General features: G+C 32.0%; 2 protein-coding genes and 1 long non-coding RNA gene across 4 annotated transcripts in view; 1 reads left to right on the forward strand and 2 right to left on the reverse strand.

Moving 5' to 3' along the window:
* Nucleotides 1-4,848: 4,848 nt before the first annotated feature.
* LOC109540559 (probable 39S ribosomal protein L24, mitochondrial) lies at nucleotides 4,849-9,148 on the reverse strand. Its single transcript, XM_019908990.2, has 3 exons — nucleotides 8,591-9,148; nucleotides 5,321-5,537; nucleotides 4,849-5,152 (listed from the first exon to the last, which is right to left on the reverse strand). Exons 1-3 carry the CDS (start codon nucleotides 8,886-8,888, stop codon nucleotides 4,903-4,905), a joined length of 765 nt encoding a protein of 254 aa, XP_019764549.1. The 5' UTR covers nucleotides 8,889-9,148; the 3' UTR covers nucleotides 4,849-4,902.
* A 2,099-nt stretch (nucleotides 9,149-11,247) lies between these two features.
* Nucleotides 11,248-12,454, reverse strand: LOC109540498. Of its 2 annotated transcripts, XR_002172202.2 has the most exons (4): nucleotides 12,308-12,454; nucleotides 12,122-12,250; nucleotides 11,939-12,059; nucleotides 11,248-11,856 (listed from the first exon to the last, which is right to left on the reverse strand). It is a non-coding gene; the product is annotated as an uncharacterized LOC109540498 (long non-coding RNA). The 2 variants fall into 2 exon arrangements; XR_007281796.1 differs by lacking the exon at nucleotides 11,248-11,856 and having other exon boundaries at nucleotides 12,001-12,250; nucleotides 12,308-12,413.
* The window catches only part of LOC109540497 (aspartic proteinase A2), an 8,576-nt gene continuing 1,616 nt past the window's right edge, over nucleotides 11,742-18,701 (forward strand). The window contains exons 1-7 of the mRNA XM_019908908.1: nucleotides 11,742-12,072; nucleotides 12,827-12,983; nucleotides 16,057-16,183; nucleotides 16,863-16,981; nucleotides 17,082-17,269; nucleotides 17,882-18,037; nucleotides 18,099-18,264. Coding sequence (XP_019764467.1) covers nucleotides 11,966-12,072; nucleotides 12,827-12,983; nucleotides 16,057-16,183; nucleotides 16,863-16,981; nucleotides 17,082-17,269; nucleotides 17,882-18,037; nucleotides 18,099-18,264 — 1,020 coding nt within the window. The 5' untranslated portion in view covers nucleotides 11,742-11,965. The remainder of the gene's footprint in view (nucleotides 12,073-12,826; nucleotides 12,984-16,056; nucleotides 16,184-16,862; nucleotides 16,982-17,081; nucleotides 17,270-17,881; nucleotides 18,038-18,098; nucleotides 18,265-18,701) is intronic.

The raw sequence follows: 18,701 nt of genomic DNA on the forward strand, positions 1-18,701 counted from the left end.
GCATTGAAAAATTAAATTAACTTTTACTTTTAAATCGCTCTTTCTGCCATTTACTAAAATATTAAATTAGTATTTATATCAGTTTATTCTCAGAACCTTTTTTAAGTTCATTTCTTAAAAATTAAGCGGAATAAAGGCATTCTAAATAGAAAAAAATACTCACAAAACAACGGTAAGAAAGGCCGTCAAAGAGTCCATCGAAACCATTATGCAAGGTAGGTTGGATGGTAAAGAAGCATCGAAATGTCGGAGGTAAGCAGAAATCGGGGCTCAGAAATATAAGAGGCTGGACGAGTATGAGCGCGCCTGAGTTGTTCCACGTAGAAGAGGTGAACTCATGAGAAAAAGAAGAACTTTGTGTAAGTATTCATTACTTCGGATCCGGATAAGAAAGGAGTAGGTAGTAAGTCGAGATCGAGTAACGATTAGTTGCTTTTTTCCTACCTCTAATACTGCGATTCAGCATTCGTGATACCATAATATACCTTCATTTACATTAAAGCGTTTACCATTTTTATTGAAATTTTATTGTTACCAGCTTATCGCAACTAACCCTGTGTATAATGCTTATAAGTAGGTATATATTTCATCGAGTTGATCGATTATTTTGTACCTACTTGAGCAAAAACTTAGCAATGTCAGACCAATACCTATTGTAATGATAGTATATCGGAAAATGCATCATCACATAATGCAATAACAAGTATATACTTGCACCATTAACAACATGCCTATGCACTAAAATGCTAATCGTGACTGAGTACATCGATGCAATCACTATTGATTGCACTCTTATTAATTGAAGCAGTTCACGGTGTATAAAGGGTGAACACATGTCCGCCCTACATGTCGTATTTGTTGAGAAATTATCAGAGAGAATCTGCGCATATATCACATCAAAATGCAAATGACCATCCAACAGCAAAATTCGATTCCATGAGCATGATTGATATTGCTGACCGAAAACTGTATTGAAACTACCCCGGCTGTTTTTACTATTAATTGTGCATAATTTTTCAATAATATTTATCTACATCTTTTACTCATTTTATTTCAATATTTCTACATATAAACTAAGCATATTAGTTGTTGATTCAAGTGTTATTGCTGTTCATTCATAGGCGCAGTTTCAACCCCGAGAATTAAAAACAAGCAAAAACGTTCACACAAACTTGGGAGACGCTTATTTTTCGAGATATCATCATCTTATCAGTATTTCCTTAATATATGCATTTTTAATTTAAAACATTTCTGTACTTTCTAGAAGCTGTAGTTCTTTATTTATTTTATGGCATATATATTATTTCATATGTATTATAATATTAAGATGTATAAAAATAGATGTATCAAAGCACATCTACTATTTTTTACAAAAACGCCTTTTTAACAACTCTCACACCGGTTGGTGAATAAAACGTTGGATTAAACTTTATTTGATTTTCTGGAAACAATGTATCTGCAACTGTGACTCAAGTGTACCACCTACATTTTTTTTCTCGGATTTAAAACGTTTGGAAAATTAATAACTATTATTAAGTACCTTACTTGACGGTCACATTTGCCATGCTTTATCAGGTATGCTTGAATATATCAATTTTAGTGTGGAGAAGGAAGGTTTATTCATTTTAATATCGATTCAATTCATGTGCTTGATATGCAAAATATGTTATAAATATTTCTTATTTCCCGTGATTTTTGCATTCAACCAATTTATTTGAGAGTTGAGATGCTTCCCTTTGGTTGGGACTATTATTACTCGATTTTCGGGGGAAAGTAATTTTGCAATTTTCTTGCAAATATTATTAATGCAAATTTTCGAAACTTATTGTATCTACTTCCATCGACTGATGATCTAACGGTTAAAAAGACGCAAGTTTTCCATGAGCAATCAAAAATGTTATTGGCTGTTAATCTTTATCTTCTCAAAGTATTATGTAATTTAAATACCTAATAAAAAAAATTTAAGTTTATGTTTAAAGCATGTAAACTTGTTTCTGATGCAGAAAACTTAAATATATTTTTTTATTCAAGACAATTTGGAAACAACTCTAAAAAGAATTAGTTGTGGCGCCAGTTGAACGCTGCCTTGGCATCGATTGCAACCCTGTGAGCCGCCACTCTATGTCTATGATACAGTGACCCGCCTTATTGAGTATCGAGCACTGACTTGGCTCGATCTCCATACATGATTGATTTTAGAATTCAGCTATTATATTCGGGGAGCTTAAAAAAAATTGGATTTACTAGCTTAGCGTTTCTAAGTGCTTTTAGTGCAGCAATATCGCTCCAAATCGTCTTCCGATAAAATGAGACTCTTTATCTCGATTCTCCGACTTACTCGAAATCTGAAATCGTTTGGAATGTGCAAACTACACATTCCCTTAGCTGAATATGTTATGCTTTGGTGATAAAGCGTGATTGTCTATGGCAATACTTTTTATATAGATTGCAATGATTCTCCACTGTACTTTATTTGACCCACTGCACGAATAAGCGTTATTCCTTAGAATTAATGCGTATAATTTTCTCACTAAAACACTCATAATAAGTTTACTGTTGAGCAGTCGTTGCTAAATATAATAATGTCGCCCTTATCGTAATGTATTTATTGCGTTAGAAATACGGCCAGGTTGACCAATGGGTACCTATAAGAGGTCATTAGAATTCATTTTTTTTGGAAATATCGTTTATTTTGATAAAATAGTCATTTCTCTATCGGTATTTACTCGAAAAACAAGATACAAGTGTTTCATTATGCCAAATAATTTAATTAAGCAGTTGGAGATTCGAAAACTCATTCTACACGGTCGCTTTAAAGCTTGTAATCCCTGCAGCTCATCACTAAAATATAATTATTTTCAGACCTCTAGATTTGAGATTATCCTATTAAAATCTAGATCTTTTTACCGAAACTCATTTTGATGCAATTAACGCATTAATTCTATAAGCAGTCTCTCAACCATGTACCAAAAAAATATATTTAATAAGTTTTGTGCATTCGAAATGTTTGGGGTAAAAAAAAACAATTACAGCAATATTAGAGCCTTATAATAAGAAGTGAAGAAAGAATTAAGTTCTTAATTTTGTAAAATTTGGGGAAAAAGTGTAATTTCGAGTTTTGTAAAAGCAGATTTTTAATACAATTTCGGGAATATTTAATATTAAACGTTGCCTTGATTGGTTTGAATAACTGGGCTTATCACTAGAGGCACATTTAATTTCTTCTATGCTCGTCTAAGTTATTCCCAAGGAATTATAAAAATAATTAAACCATAATTACAAAGCCGGTAAGACACAGTTTTGTGCGAGCTGAATATTGTTAGAAAGCTTATTACGTTTATAAAAAGATAATAGTTGCCACTTACCACGAAGCTCCACTTTAGAGTATCTGTGTGCATATAATGTTGATAACAAATCACACATACTGAGTGGCTCATTGAAAATCAAACAAAGACCTTTTTGCGTATTATACTCCGACAATTTAACTTTATTTTGGATTTATTATAAATATATATATATTTTTCAAAAGATTTTCTGTATATTTTCTAGAAGCGCAATTGGTCTCAATTTAACGAACAATAGTTCTTCATGTAATTTAAATCATCAAGGTATAGCAGATAAATGTCTCTCCTTATTTGCATAAACAATGCGAACGGGGTGATATATTTAACAAAGTGCAACACTTAAAAGAAGATCAACTAAACTATAAAAAAAATATACGAAATAAACAAAAACAAAGTAAGCGAAAGTTATCAGTCGTTATTTAAGACGTAAAATCTAAGCGATTTGGACTGATCGATCATGCATCGCAAAAGGAATTTAAAATGAAGTAAATATTTGGTTAAGGCTTCACGGGATACAACCACCTCAAGCATTAAATTATGCAAATGGAAATGTTGGTCAGGGTAATGCTGAATCGAAATATTTGCTTGTTTACTTTGAAAATCGACCCTCCGAATAAGATTTTCTGATGCACCGTCTAAACTACCGGAAGTAAATCGAGTCAGTCGGTCACTAACAATAAAATCATATAAATTTGATTTAGAAAAAAAGGAAAGTTAATCGATTGAAGCACACTTAAAATAAAGCTTTGCATATGCAAGGTGACAATTATAAGACGTTCTTTGACATTATCTAAATAACAAAAATATTTTTAAGTTTTAAATTTAACATTTAAGCACCAGTTTTCACCACTTTCACCAAACATATACGCTCAGCCACCCCAAATATAAAATATTAAAAGGTCATCCATTACTTGTGATAGCTCTTTAAAATGCTTTACGAACGCATTTCCAGACGTTACATTTAATAAAGCAAGCATTTCTATGATTTTTTGCAAATGTACTGAAAATATTTAAGCGGGCAGCGTTATTTGAGAGGCAATGAATAAGATAATTCGGGAAATTTTCACGTTGCCTTACAGGGTGTTAATTACGATTAATTTCACATGCTTACTCTTGTGTAAAGTGCACCATAATAAAAATTAATAAAAAGACAAAGATTGAATTATTTATATCCCCAGTTCGAAACACCACCGCTTACCTAGATTACTCCGACTCTCCAAAATACAAACAACTAACGAAGAACTATTTATTAACCGAAACAATAGGTTCTTATGCTAGTTGATAAATTTTAACTTTTCTATATTCCCTCCGCAGCAATCTCCTTGGAATTGTTAACGTGATTTATTCTAATCGAGGATAATACGGACAATAAAGTAAGATATAGGCGTCTATTGTTCAGAAATCCCGTTTATTTTCCCTCGGAAAACTTTGCAATTTTCGAGAAACTTGAATATCTCGAATCAATTTTTGTTCGTTATTAATACTGGGCATCAGAAATTAAAACTGGATTTATAAACATCTTTATTAACGTCCTTACATTCTAGAAGCAATACATTTCTTAATACCAATATGACTTTGGTGGGACTCTATCTTCTTTGATGCCCATGTTTTCCATAATATCCATTTCAAATGTACGGAGTTTAGGCTGAAACGTTATATCTTTTATAACATCAGCGGTCGTATCTTTAGGCTGCTCTTTGTATGTGGACTTGGTTTTGTAATCAATTGTTTCTTCCGCAGTTGCTGGGACAGGAATTATTCTGCCAGTTCTGGTAGAAACTCTTACTTCCTGTCCATCTTCAGTAAATCTAGATATTTTGATAAATATGCGTTATTAATACAGGTTGCACCTATATGTATTAAAATATAGCTTGATATTACTCCTTTTTTATTCAAATAGAATTATAAAACACACAAAGCACGAATCATGGTCTTGAAAAAGGATAAATCGCTTTGTAAATATTTCCATAGCTTACCGCCATTCGTAGGGTGTGGCCTTAAGATCTGAAGGATCGACTAACGCTACATCAGTGGTAACTAAAAGAGGTTGTTCTTCTTGGATATAAACTCCCTCAAAATTTCGTTTCTCATCTTTTCCAATATTCTTCAATTTGCAGTTCAAACCTTCCACTAATACCCAATTTCGTTCCTCAAATATACTTTTTACAATACCTTGTTTCCCTTTGTCTTTACCTAAGTACAAAAAAACCAAACCTGTCATATCGCAACATTCTCGTTAATACCAATAGAACTAAAAATAGTTGTCATATAGTTTTAAAGCAAAACATGCCTAAACATTAAAGAAAAGCGTGCTCCAGGCCGAAAGCCGCTCCAATCTTAAAAACCGGAAGTAATATGAAAAGTTTCACCTTGGCAAATTTTTCGATGGCAAAGTCTTTCATGAATATCAAACATGCAATAAATAGCAGCAAAATTTCCAAATCACCTACGTATTTTTTTCAAGAAAGAATGAGGTTTACATATTTGCAAAATGTCGGCGTCTAAGACAAAATCTAAGAGAAACTTAAAGTCAAATAACCGATGGTTTATAATTATGTCAAAAATTCCGAATCCAGATCTCCAGAGACAAAATCGATTATTGCGTAAAAGTATAAATACTTAGCAAAATTCGACCCAATATTTTTCATTGGAAACAATGCGCGTTATAGGTAAAATTGCTTATATTATTTTATTGCGCCGATGGGCTAAGTCAGCGTGAACTTGCCGAACACTAAGTACATACCGTTAGAAAATTATCTCTTAGAAAAAAACGATTTTCAAAACACCAATTTTAAAAATATTAGAATTATATCAATATTCAAATGCAACTTCAAAGAACAAGTCTAATTTGCAAAAATAAATTACAAGAATGTTTCAGAAATACCCACCTCTACAATGTCTAGTTTAACCACAGTAATTTTCAAGCTTTTATTTTATTCTGATAAGTTATCAGAAAAAATTGTGGAGCTTGGTAATATAAGTATTTCGGTCTTATAATGCATGTACCGTATGTACAGAATTTACCGATAGAGTCGCATAATTAGCAATCTTTGCGTTGTGAATTAGCAAATTCCAACAAGTAAAGCGAGGAAAACTGATCATTTAACTATGTGAGTGACTGGTTGAACCCAATTTTAGTCCATTTTAGTCTGCTTAAATCCATTTTGAATTTTTGGTTACTTTTAATCTCTCTTTTGTGAAAAGATTTAGTGTCTCGTCTCTCGTCGTATTTTACCAAATTGATTTTCAATGTGATTTTTTGACAATTTTTACTTATTTTGACTTCCTTCTCTTGGATATGATTTGTTTAGTGCTCTTGAGGGTCGTGCTTGTGTTAAGTTATTGCCTGGTTTTTCATTCAAGGGCATACTTTTGGCTCCTTGAATTATCGACACACATAATACAAAAGAGTTTCATTCAAGAAATAAATTTCAATCAAGTGATACCATAAAACAACATCGTATTGAAGCCATTTTGTTCATCCAAAGTACTCGATAGTCCAAAGATATTACACTTGCACTGTTATTACGAATTAATAGAAAAGCGTAAAAGAAAAAGTACATTTTCGATAAATCGAAAGTAGGCGCCGGAATTCTTTTAAAAAACACTAGAAGAGTTAATAACGAGATACATAAAAAATACCAAGGGCGAATCTGTCTCTTGGCTGCAAATACAAAGGATGATATTCTTGAGAAATGAAGCTTATAAGATGTTCTATAAAACATTTTTAGAAGATTCTAAGTTTCACGTTTTGGATCCTTCCTCAAAGAGGAAGACCAAAAATATACGGAAATGTAAAGCTACTTCCATCATACACCACCAGTAGGATTATTAACGGAAGAAAAACAAAGAAATCATGTGTTTACTACCATACATTCCTCCAGTTTTGCAGGAACATTTCAAGAATCTTAAAATCTCGAAATGATGAAACAACGGATTACTTTTTTTAATAATTAACTACTAAATGTTCAAGAATTATTTCATTAAAGTTATGGTTTCAAATAAAACTCATAGTTATTGCTTTATATATAATATTCATTTATAAGACATTCAGATAATTTTCAAAATGATTTAAGTCAATTCGAGCTTTAAAAACAACATATTCGTATAAAATTCACAGAAAATTTCATATTGAAAATTAATTTCGAATAATCAAGACTAATAAAATTCTAAATAAAAAGGTCCCGTAATGTAAAAATATGTTTTAATTTATTTAAATGTAATTCATTAAATATCTCCAAACAAGAAATAGGTCTATGATTTTGACCACTTCCATAATTATGGGCACATATGTAAATCTAATATTGATCTTCAAATGTAAATGAAAGAAGAGGGGATGGCAGAAACCCAACCATTTAAAACAGTCAATATTTCATAAAAAGTTTATTTAATAATCACATGTTTCCTTCTCCAGCAGGAAAATCGTTTTTGTTTCCTTATTGTGTTAAATTTACAATCCAAAAGTGCGAAATAAAACTAATCCTGACTGACTGACGGACTGCATTTTATTCACCATTATATCAGCAATACGCCCTTTAAAAGATTCCGTATATTTTTTCATGGAAAACGAAAATAGATATAGATAAAAATATATGAATAATCGGGATTTAGTTTCAATTTATTGTACTTTCATCAATGGTTTGCTAATGTGCAGCATTAATTTTCAAAATCTACTTCCATTGTGACCGGAACTATTGTCCATTTATTTTGGAATATAAATTTGAGATAAAAGACGACGTTATGATAAAACACCGCAAGCAGTGAGGATTATAAGAGGCTAAAAAAATATCTTGAAGGGGAACCCCTCTTAAGCTGGTTCTATAGAATTTTTTCCAAACCGATAGCGCAAAAGGTGGAAATAAAAGAAAACGTTTTTTAATGTTAATTATATGTAAATTTTAATCAATAGTCACATACAGCAATAAAAATTACAGTAATTCTCTCTCCTAATTCTGGAAATAAAATGATTGCATTTGCAAATGCGTCTTTAAAATTGGCGTTTTACTAAACTCAAGCATTTAAGCTAAATTTATAGGCGAGATATTATGGGTCTTCCGGTTACCTGACAAACAAAAAAAAATTATCATTTCCAATATGTAACAGTTTGATTTACTTAAGCAATCCTACGCTACAGGCATACGCTACAATTGACCCAGGCATATTTAGCAATGAACTAAACCACCTGGATAACATTACCACCATCAAGTACCTATGTATATGATATAAATAATGAATAGTTCACTTACCAATTAAAATCTCGACTCTGTCGCCTCTGAAAAAACTCCACTTTTTAATAGGTTCAACAAAAACCTTAGGAGCCAAAGTACCCGGTTGATTTTCGTTCCTAAATTCCATAGTCCATGGCCTGTGCACGCCAAAGTAGAACTTCTTCCGTTGAATTACCGCATTCGGTTTATATTGGACCCCCTTTGGATTTCTCCAATACACTTGATTCATTGCTCTATTAATATACCGGTCTGGTAAATTAGCGTATTGTTTCGACCATTTTCCGATTCTGGCTAATTGGGCTAATGAAACTCTCATGATTTACAGCAATAAAAAAATGTGCTTTGGACCTGTTCCTCAAGGGTAGATACTGTGGGTAGATAATTGTTATAAAATATAGGTTAGGTTGAGTCTAGGCTAGATTGAGGCTATGTTTACTAGACCTGCTTTGCCGGTTGCGGTTTATTTTTAAACATCCGACGCGTGATTTTTAACTGTTGTGTAACTGTGATTTTTAGAATAGGGAAAGTTACAATGAAGTAGATAAGAATAAACGGTAAATTCAACAGAATTCGTTGAATGCAAGGATTTACTTTTTCAAAATGTCAAATTGTCATCATGACATCAAATTGATGTGTATACAAATGCAACGTTTGTCAGGGAGGGCAACTTTTACTAGGGACGGCAACTTTTGCAATAAGCAAATTGAACTTTTGCCAGGGCGACCATACACAAATGCAACTTTTACCATACACAAATGCAACTTTTACCATGCACAAATGCAACTGTTACCGTACACAAATGCAACTTTTGCTAGAGGCGGCAACTTTTTCCAGAAACAAATGCAACTTTTGTCAGGGCGGCCATACACAAATGCAACTTTTGCCAGGGTCTGCAACTTTTGCCATTTGTGTATACACAAATGCAGCTTTTACTAGGGATGGCAACTTTTATCATAAACAAATCAACTTTTACCGGGGACTACAACTTTTGCCAGGGAAGGCAACTTTGGTCATACACAAATGTAACTTTTACTAAGGAGAGCAACTTTTGCCATAAACAAATGCAACTTTTTGCGGGACTGCAACTTTTGCCAGGGACTGCAACTTTTGCCAGGGAAGGCAACTTTTGCCAAGGAGGGCAACTTTTGCCATACACAAATGCTAATGCCACCTGCTAATACCTGATAATGACAAAAAACATCATTGCTGGTTTGACTTTCATTAAAAAATTGTAGAAGAGAACTTTTTTAATATCAAGAATTTTCGAAATTTGAAGCAAATATCACAATTTTTCTTTTCGAATTCTGAATGAGGAATACCAATAGGCTGCCAATTATATATGGGACCATTTGAAAATAATGCTTATATAGCAAAGTTGACATTCGATTTTCAACTGTGAATCTTCTAGAAACCTTCGAAAAACACGCTATCTCCGAGTGAGCCCCTATTACCCCTTAAAATCAATGGCACTAATTTTGAATCACCCTGTATATTATATACTTAAGCATTTCGTTTCTCCGACTTCGTCGTTTGGTGCTTGATATGTTTCTACTATCATGATTAAAAAACGCAAAAAATTCTGTTTCAATAATCTTCCATGTAGGTTTTTAAATGTATCTGAAATAGGAAAATAACTCTTCCAAAATAAGCTTGTGAAAGCTTAAAGTTCTAGCTTTTCTTCAAGCCTTTTCATTCGCCTTTCTGATGGCAAAATTTATATTCGCCCTTTCGTCGAAGGGATAATGAACGATTTTGCAATTTACAAATTAAGAACTTTTTAATTACTTTATCTACAGCTAGTCACTATTAGACTAAATATGAATGTGTCTAATGGAATTATAGAAACTGCAACGGAAACTGCAACGGAAATGAATAAACTATTTTATCAATTCTAATAAATACAAATTCAATTTGTATTTGACGTAATAAATATATTCCATATTTAATGGCATTCTAAGGAGGGACGAGATTGGCACTCAATCTTAGTTTCATGCTTGTCCAAAAATCATTAACTTCCAGTTGAAAAAACTTTTCTTTAATACAATGGTTGCATTGTGTTTATTTTTAAAATGGTAAATTTAAAAGTATTTCTTCGCATCTCTTTTTGTAGTTTGGACATGTTGATTTTCCTCTTTATAATTTATTGGAATTCAAATAGGTTAACGCACTAAGTACGAGTATGTACGTACGAATCGTATGCTCAACACACTTTTCAACTGCCTACATTACTAGCGATGAAGTGAAAAACACCATTGAAATTCAAAATTTCGTAATGATATTTGCTGTTCAGACTATCTCCTGAACATATTCAAACAGGTTTTATAAAATATACGAGCTTTGTTGATAAAGTACGAAGTTCTTTTTTGTATATTTATTATAAAGTTTGCATCATTTTGTTACGTAACGCAGTGAATAAACGTCTACAATAAAAATATATTAACTATTACATAATTACATTAACAATTAAATATTGAACATATCACTTTTCCAGTATTTTCTTTCAGAAAGATTTTTTAAATTTTACAACATTCAATTTGTTACACTTTATGTTGATGGTTGATATTTTATGATGTTGAGCAGTAATCTTCCGCGAATCGAAACAATTGAGTTTTTGCCTGTGCACCATCAGCATTGAGGGAAATTGTTACGGGTCCAAATAAAAATGGCTGCTTTTGAGGCAAAATTTATATATACTATATAGCTATATAATATACTTTATATAAGCGTAAATTAAGTGGTTGGAACCACCCGCATTTTACAGAGCAAAAAATGAGCATATTGACGCGATACACAGATAAACTAGAAAATTACCACTTTTTCTACTCTTATTTAATTTGATGTTTTAGGGCTGTACATCTTTTGATAATATTCAAAATAATGTCTGGATATTGAAATAATTTATCATCTATTTCCGCCTGGTCGATGATTATTGTTTTCCATTTTCTATTACACTTCTACCGATTATGTTTCGCAAATGTAGCATAATTTCAATTTCTTTCATTGCACTGCTAATGTGACACCTAAAGACAATAGCATATTTAATCAGAGGTAATTATTAATCCAGACTATATCGCAGAAATCCTGCAATATTTCTTAGATAACCTATTATACAATGTATTCATTGTATCATGAGTTAACCAATCTATGCGAGTTAACCGATGGATTCCCCGAAGTCAGATGAAAATTATCTTGAGTCGAGTTTGCGTTGGAGATCACTTTCTTAAGTGTTGGCTGCGGAATACTAGTTAGCCATTTACGAACTTGACTTCACCTTGCCAAGAACTCTAAAATAAGTTAAGATTATTGTTGGTATTTTGGTATTGAGAGTTATTGGTAATAACATCGATAATAATACTAGACACCTACCTACAGAATCTATATCACTGATTCATCATGCTAATCAAGTTATTAATAACTTTACTTCTCTGTAATATTATTGCTTATTCAAGTGCCCTAGTAAGTGAAAATGGTAATCCGGATCCCGAACCTGGAATTATTAGGTAAGTCCATGCTTAAGTGGGTAATTTTAAGTAAGACTGGCGTACTTACCTAAGAGAGGTATACCGGGTTTTTTTAAATAAACGTCCGATATTTACAGCCAGCTTTCTCGTGTATTTTTAAGTCAAAAAGTCCATTTTGGCATGTACTCGTAAGGCCTTACTTATCGAGTAACAGAGCCTTAAAAAAAATTACTTTTAAGCAATTTTTGATATAAAATCGATATGTGGTCAAAACCTATTATTTTCCCATTGTTCGTAGCGACTTTTCCATTATACTTTTGTTCATAATACTATTTATACCAGGTGCCGAGTAGTAGCAGACACATGGACACTCACATACATATAATAGTCAACTGGAACCTTTCAGGGCAAATTTTAATTTAAAAAAAATTGTATAGGAAATTCTCGAAGAGGTAGCGATACTGGCTGATAAGAATAGATATTATTATTTGATCTGTGTCAAAGGTCGTGAAGAGGATTTGCTCTTGATATAGAAAATTCAGGATTAATTCTTTTATTAAGTTGAATTTATTCATCAAGCAATGGTCTGATATCCAAGCTGTTTTGGTCTGCAAACTCTGGTTTGGTACCGCTTGACCATGTAATTCATCATCGCCGTATTGGCGTATTCCTATGTAAAATAATATTTCCTGCCAATTTTCGGCAGCCAATGTCGAAGCATAAGTTGTGTAAGGGCTGATTGTTTCATTATAGTTTCGCCTATTTCAGTGTTCATTAGTTTTAACACTTTCAGAATGACACTAACTAGACAGAAGACTGCCTTTGAACAGCACTTGAATAATGCTCCGTTCCTTAAGAAGTATGGTATCAATTCTGATTGGCTCTATAAGAAACACCACAAGCCCAGTCCTAGAACCAATGACTCGATTGCTATGTTTCGATATTTAGATGTAAGTATGTTTTTTTGTTCCTCAATTTTCTATAATGTATTTTAATTTTTCCTTCTTGGTACTAGCGTCCATACTTGTTTGCAATATTATTTTAGTCAGTAATTAAAGAAACTCGGTAGTTGGAAAAAATATACATATACAGATGGAACGCTTTATTAAAACTTGGACTTGGCAAAAGTAATTTTCTTATCAAATGATCAAAATCTTTTACTTTTCCACACAATGGCGGATCATGGGGAGTCATGGGGAGTCATGGGGGTTACGGCCCCTCCCCTTTGTGCTAGGTTTGTGTCGATTAGCGACTTAATGTCTCTAATTTCATACACAACAAAAAGCTGAATATCTACTACTAGAAAGCTGGAGCCGCCGCTGCTCAATGTATGATATTAAAATCTTGCTTTCTGGGTCATAACTATGCATGTTAGGTATGACTGAATCGAATTTATAATGGTCTATCCAACGATGTCAAAACCAATTCTTTAACTCAAATGGTTCTTGAGAAACTTCGAACAAAGCAGCGTCATGTTTCAGTCGAACACACAAATGTAAAACTTCTTGAAATCAAGATTTTTTGAGAAAACTGCCAAGATTTCCTGATCGATGGTTCACTTTCTAAAAAGGCCATTTAGTTCTCTTTGGAATGATGTAAAATTGAGCGTTCTTGCAGATTTTGCTTCCGAAGAAATTAGCAAAAACGGGACGAAAACATAACATTTTTGACGTAATCTTGCACCTAAGTGTCTGATATTCACATTTTCGCTTTCTGGGTCCAAACCACTCGAATTGCCTCACTAATGTCGTTATGACTGAATCGACTTTTCAATTCGCTATCCAAAGATCCCAAAACGAATTATGTGGCTCAAATGGTTCTTCAGAAACTTCGAAAAAAGCAGCGTCATGTTTGAGTCAATTTTGCAAGTCCAAAAAAAACAAGCAAATCTAAGCCTTCTAGAAATCAAGATATTTTTGAGAAAACTGCCAACATTTCCGTATCGATGATTCAGTTTCTAAAAACGCCATTTAGTTCTCTCTCGAATCATGTAAAACTGAGCGTTCTTGCTCATTTTGCTTCCGAGAAAGGAGAAAAAACGGGACGGAATGCATGAAATTTTGGCATAATCTTGCACCTAAATGTCTGATAATCAAATTTCGCTTTCTGGTCCAAAACTGCTCGAATTTCTTCACTCAAGTTGTTATGACTGAATTGAATTTTGATTTCTGTATCCCACGATGCCAAAACGAATTTTGCTCAAATGGTTCTTAGGAAACTACAAAAAAAGCACCGTCATGTTTGAGTCGATTTGGCAAGTCAAAAAAAAAACACGCAATTGTAAAACTTCTTGAAATCAAGACTTTTTTGAGAAAGCTGCTAAGATTTCCTTATCGATGGATCACTTTCTAAAAAGGCCATTTTGTTCTCTCGGGAATGATGTATAAATGAGAGTTCTTGCTCATTTTGCTTCCGAGATATGAGCGAAAACAGGACCGAAAACATACAATTTTGATTGAATCTTACACATAAATATTTGACATTCAAACATCATATAAATCAGATTTTTTAAGTTTGAAACTAATATAATTTGAACATAGATTTGATTCAAGAAAACATTGATTTTAAACAAATTGGAAGTACATATGTACACACTCGAAGAAATTTTGTTTTGCACTGATTTTTTTGCCTAGAAATGGTTGCTATTTTTATTATAATATTATTCTACAGCTTGACAACAATTCCGCCATCGTATAAAGTTTTTACTCGCATTTCAACTACGACTATAAATAAATGCATGAATCAGACTATTTATTAACTTATATGTTTGATAAGGTCGGATCATGTATATTATATGTCCAGTCTCGGTATGTTTATTTTTTTATATCTCATGGGAAGATAAAAGTTGTTTGTTGGATTCATATCGCCCCTCGCGCCAAGCCAATTGCAAATGATAAAACTGCTTATGTATATTTGTGGCCCACAAGATTAATTTCCTTGACATAATATTTATAATAATTGCTCTCTATTAGTCAGAAATTAGATTCTTTCACTTACTCATAATTAATGGTGAAACTTTATAATTATGTTAATTATATAAATCAAATTAACGGTAATACATTTATTTATAAATGTTTTCGATTTAACTCTTAATGTGATACGTGCAATTATCAATTGAAAATGTATTTATGCTTATGATGCATGCTAGTTATGCTACTACCTAAAATTATATTCTTTAAAAAGGTTTAAAAATGGTTCTTGGCTGATCTGAAAATATATGAAAAACTTAATATGATTAATCATCAAATAAGAACAAATCGTTGAACTTAAATATATAATTTTATACTGCTGTTATGGTAACACCATAACGCATTCCTACCCTCTTTGAGGAGGTCCCCTGTCTTGACCACTAATTGCATGTCGTATATCCAAATAATTATAGATTAAAAGTGATTAATATTCCTATATTTAAAAAGGTATTAAATAAAAAGTACTAAAATACAAACAATATATCGTGCTAATTTGTGCAAAAAACATTATTCCAAATTCTGATAAGGTACATGAAATGAAAAACGGCTTGAGAAAATCAGTGACATCTATATATAAGCCTGTATTTCTGTTAAGCTAAACCAATATTTGCTGGTTAGAGCTGATGACATTTCTGTTTACTTTCCCATTTATATTTGCTCAATAAATTTTGAACTTAAGGGTTACCTTATCTTATTAGAAATTGATGAAAATTGAATTCATATTTTGAAAAATCAGCCTATGAACGATTTCAAGTTGTCTGAGGAAATTGTGTGTAACAAACCATACATTGCTAATTTAATAATTACGAAAAATTGCTAACTGTTATTTCTTTAATTGGCGATTAGTTCATTTAATTTTTTTGCACTATTTAGGTTAAAAACATACGTTTAACGTGTTAGGAAGAATACGTTAACTACACGTTAAAGGTAAATACAGAAAATATCATTTTTGTGTATTTATTTAACACAAATCGACGCCTTCCAATTTGTATTGATTTTTTGCAAAATCTTCTGCAATTTGAACAATTCATCGGCACATCTATTTGATTTTCAGAATGAATTCTATGGTACAGTCGTGCTTGGTCGCACTGGAAAATCCCTAAATGTTGCTTTTGACACAGCATGGACTATGTCTTGGGTGTTATCCTCACAGTGTAATCATTTCAAAAGCATGGGCTGCAGTAAGTCTATAATATTATTGAAACATATGTTATAGTAAAATATCTTTAACAATAACTTTCGCATCAATGCGATTATCTATTTTTATATTTATCTTAAAGACATTTTTGCCAACAGTTTTCAAATAATTGAATAAAATTTTTATCTATCTTTGATAGATATGCCAATATAGTAGAAAAAATGTAATTATTAAACATAATTTCTTAATTGGTATCAAAATCAAATAAGAGTACAAAATTACGGAGTTTTCTTTCAAATTAAATGCCGATGTTTGACACGATTTTTTTTAAATAAAATGCGATTTAGATTTTAATCAATCATCGGTTATAATTTTGAAAAGTTTAAAACATTTAAACAGAAGTATTCGATTTTACTGAAAAATATAAATACTAAAAAACGACTCGTTGTCTGTTTGTTTTTTAATTATTGTTTATTACAGAAGCAATAAATTATAAATCTGGTTGAACTTGGCTCTTCAATTTAAATGGAGTATACTTTTAGAAATATATTTTTGTGAGGATAATTTTTCAATATTTGGGTTAGCAGCACTTTACTTGACTGTTTGTGAGATGTTGATTATTTTATTGATTTTTGTAATTACGATATTGTTCTCTCAAAAATTCAGTGAGCGTGAACCAATGATCATCAAAACCGAGTATTAAAATATAAATGTTATTGCAGTGTTTCACAATACCTATGACCACGATAAATCGAAAGATTATAAGGCCGATGGTCGGAAAATAGTAGTACCCGAAGGAACTTATAATTTGAGCGGCTTTTTTTCCTATGACAGTGTTGCTGTAAGTATAACTACTGTTATGTAGTGATTATTGAATAAGAACTATTCATCGTGATTTTTATATAGGTATCAAATCTGTTCTGATTTGATCAAATTTTCAGGTAGCCCATTCTAATATCTCAAATTTTTCCTTCGTCGAAATGACAAATGTACCAAACTCGTACTTATTCAATAAAATCGATGGAATTATTGGATTCGGATTACAACACGATGCTTATCAGCCCTTTTTCTACGCTTTAGTAGATCAAAAGAAAATAGCGCAACCAATATTCTGTATTTATTTAAACAGGTAAGTCTTCAGTAAAAAAAAATAGAGCGCYTGTTTTACGACTCCACTGAACCGCAGAAGCCATAAGAGACGTGAGGTCGCCTAAATAAGTGAGGGCRAAGTTGCKCATTTTGGCGTTTTACCAAATGCGGTTTATTAACTTACAAAATTCGAAAATGCACGTTTTATKTTATTTTATCTGAGGCTATTTAAAGATATAGSTAATCGTCAACATTCTCAGGTCRCCTGTTTCTCTTCTACAAAATGGCAATATTATATTTCTATCCGAGTTATCGAWTTTTGCCACCCCSAAYACGAATTTTTCTATAATCCCTAAATATTTATGTTTTTTTCTTCGTTCCATTCGAGAGTRAAACATTTGATGATTGATTTTTCGGTGCTCCAAAGATAATGATTGGCTCTTAATTCTAATCAACTTGTATTGCTATTAAAATATATCCGTTAAATAAAATTACAATTGRAAAGTTTTCAATTGAAAATTRATCAATATTGATTTATAGATRTCAATTTCATATGTGCAAGTAATTTAACGAAGAAATGRTATTTTKTAAACAATTGTTTYATTGAAAATAGSAAGCTTATAAATTGATCTAAAATATAACTGTATTTTAGAGACAAACAGTCAAGCCATGGTGGAAACATAATAATGGGTTTCATTGAATACAGACATGTTCACAGTACAAAAGACGCAGCCAATAATATCGTATATGATCCTATCACTTTTAAGGACATAAAGCCAGGATATTTATGGGAGTTTGATTTAGATGCGTAAGTGATAAATTTTGCATTTATGATTTGGATACACCGTTTATCTACTTCCTCTTTTCAGGGTTCATTTTGACCGACAAAAGGGAGGTCCGTTGATATTCTGCAAGGGTACTGGTTGTACTGCATTTACTGACACCAGTTCAAACAGCATTCTAGGTCCCAAAGCCGACATTGACGAGATCCATAAAGCGATAAATGCTCGGAGTTTCTTTTTTGATAAATATACGGTGAGTTAAATTAATAAGTTAAAGTAAAATTTAACACAATTTTCAAAATCAGTGTTTCATATCTCAAGCGAAAACATTTGTTTTTCGGTTGTTTCATTTTTGTTTTGGTAAATATTCGTGTTTCAGCATTGTGTGTGCCCTCGGCTTTGGGTTAAAAATGAAGCATTTCAACTCGTTTAAATTCACATCTATTTGGTAATTTTTTAAGATTTAGCTGGCTTTGTATGTTGCTTTAATTGGATATAAATTGCTCCCACTAAATGGTCTACATTTATCTTAAGAAATAGTATGATATGGACATTTGCCATCGTTTCTTCTGTATCAGGTGGTCATTCTTAAAAGACAATTCCAAATCAAAATTAATTCCTGGGTTTCAGTCATTTATTGTCTTTATTTATCAATTAAAATACGTTTCGGTGTATTTTTCCACCATCATC

Source organism: Dendroctonus ponderosae, unplaced genomic scaffold (assembly GCF_020466585.1).
Source record: "Dendroctonus ponderosae isolate FM_Combo_2020 unplaced genomic scaffold, Dpon_F_20191213v2 Dpon_F_20191213_6, whole genome shotgun sequence".
Classification (NCBI taxonomy): Eukaryota; Metazoa; Arthropoda; class Insecta; order Coleoptera; family Curculionidae; genus Dendroctonus; species Dendroctonus ponderosae.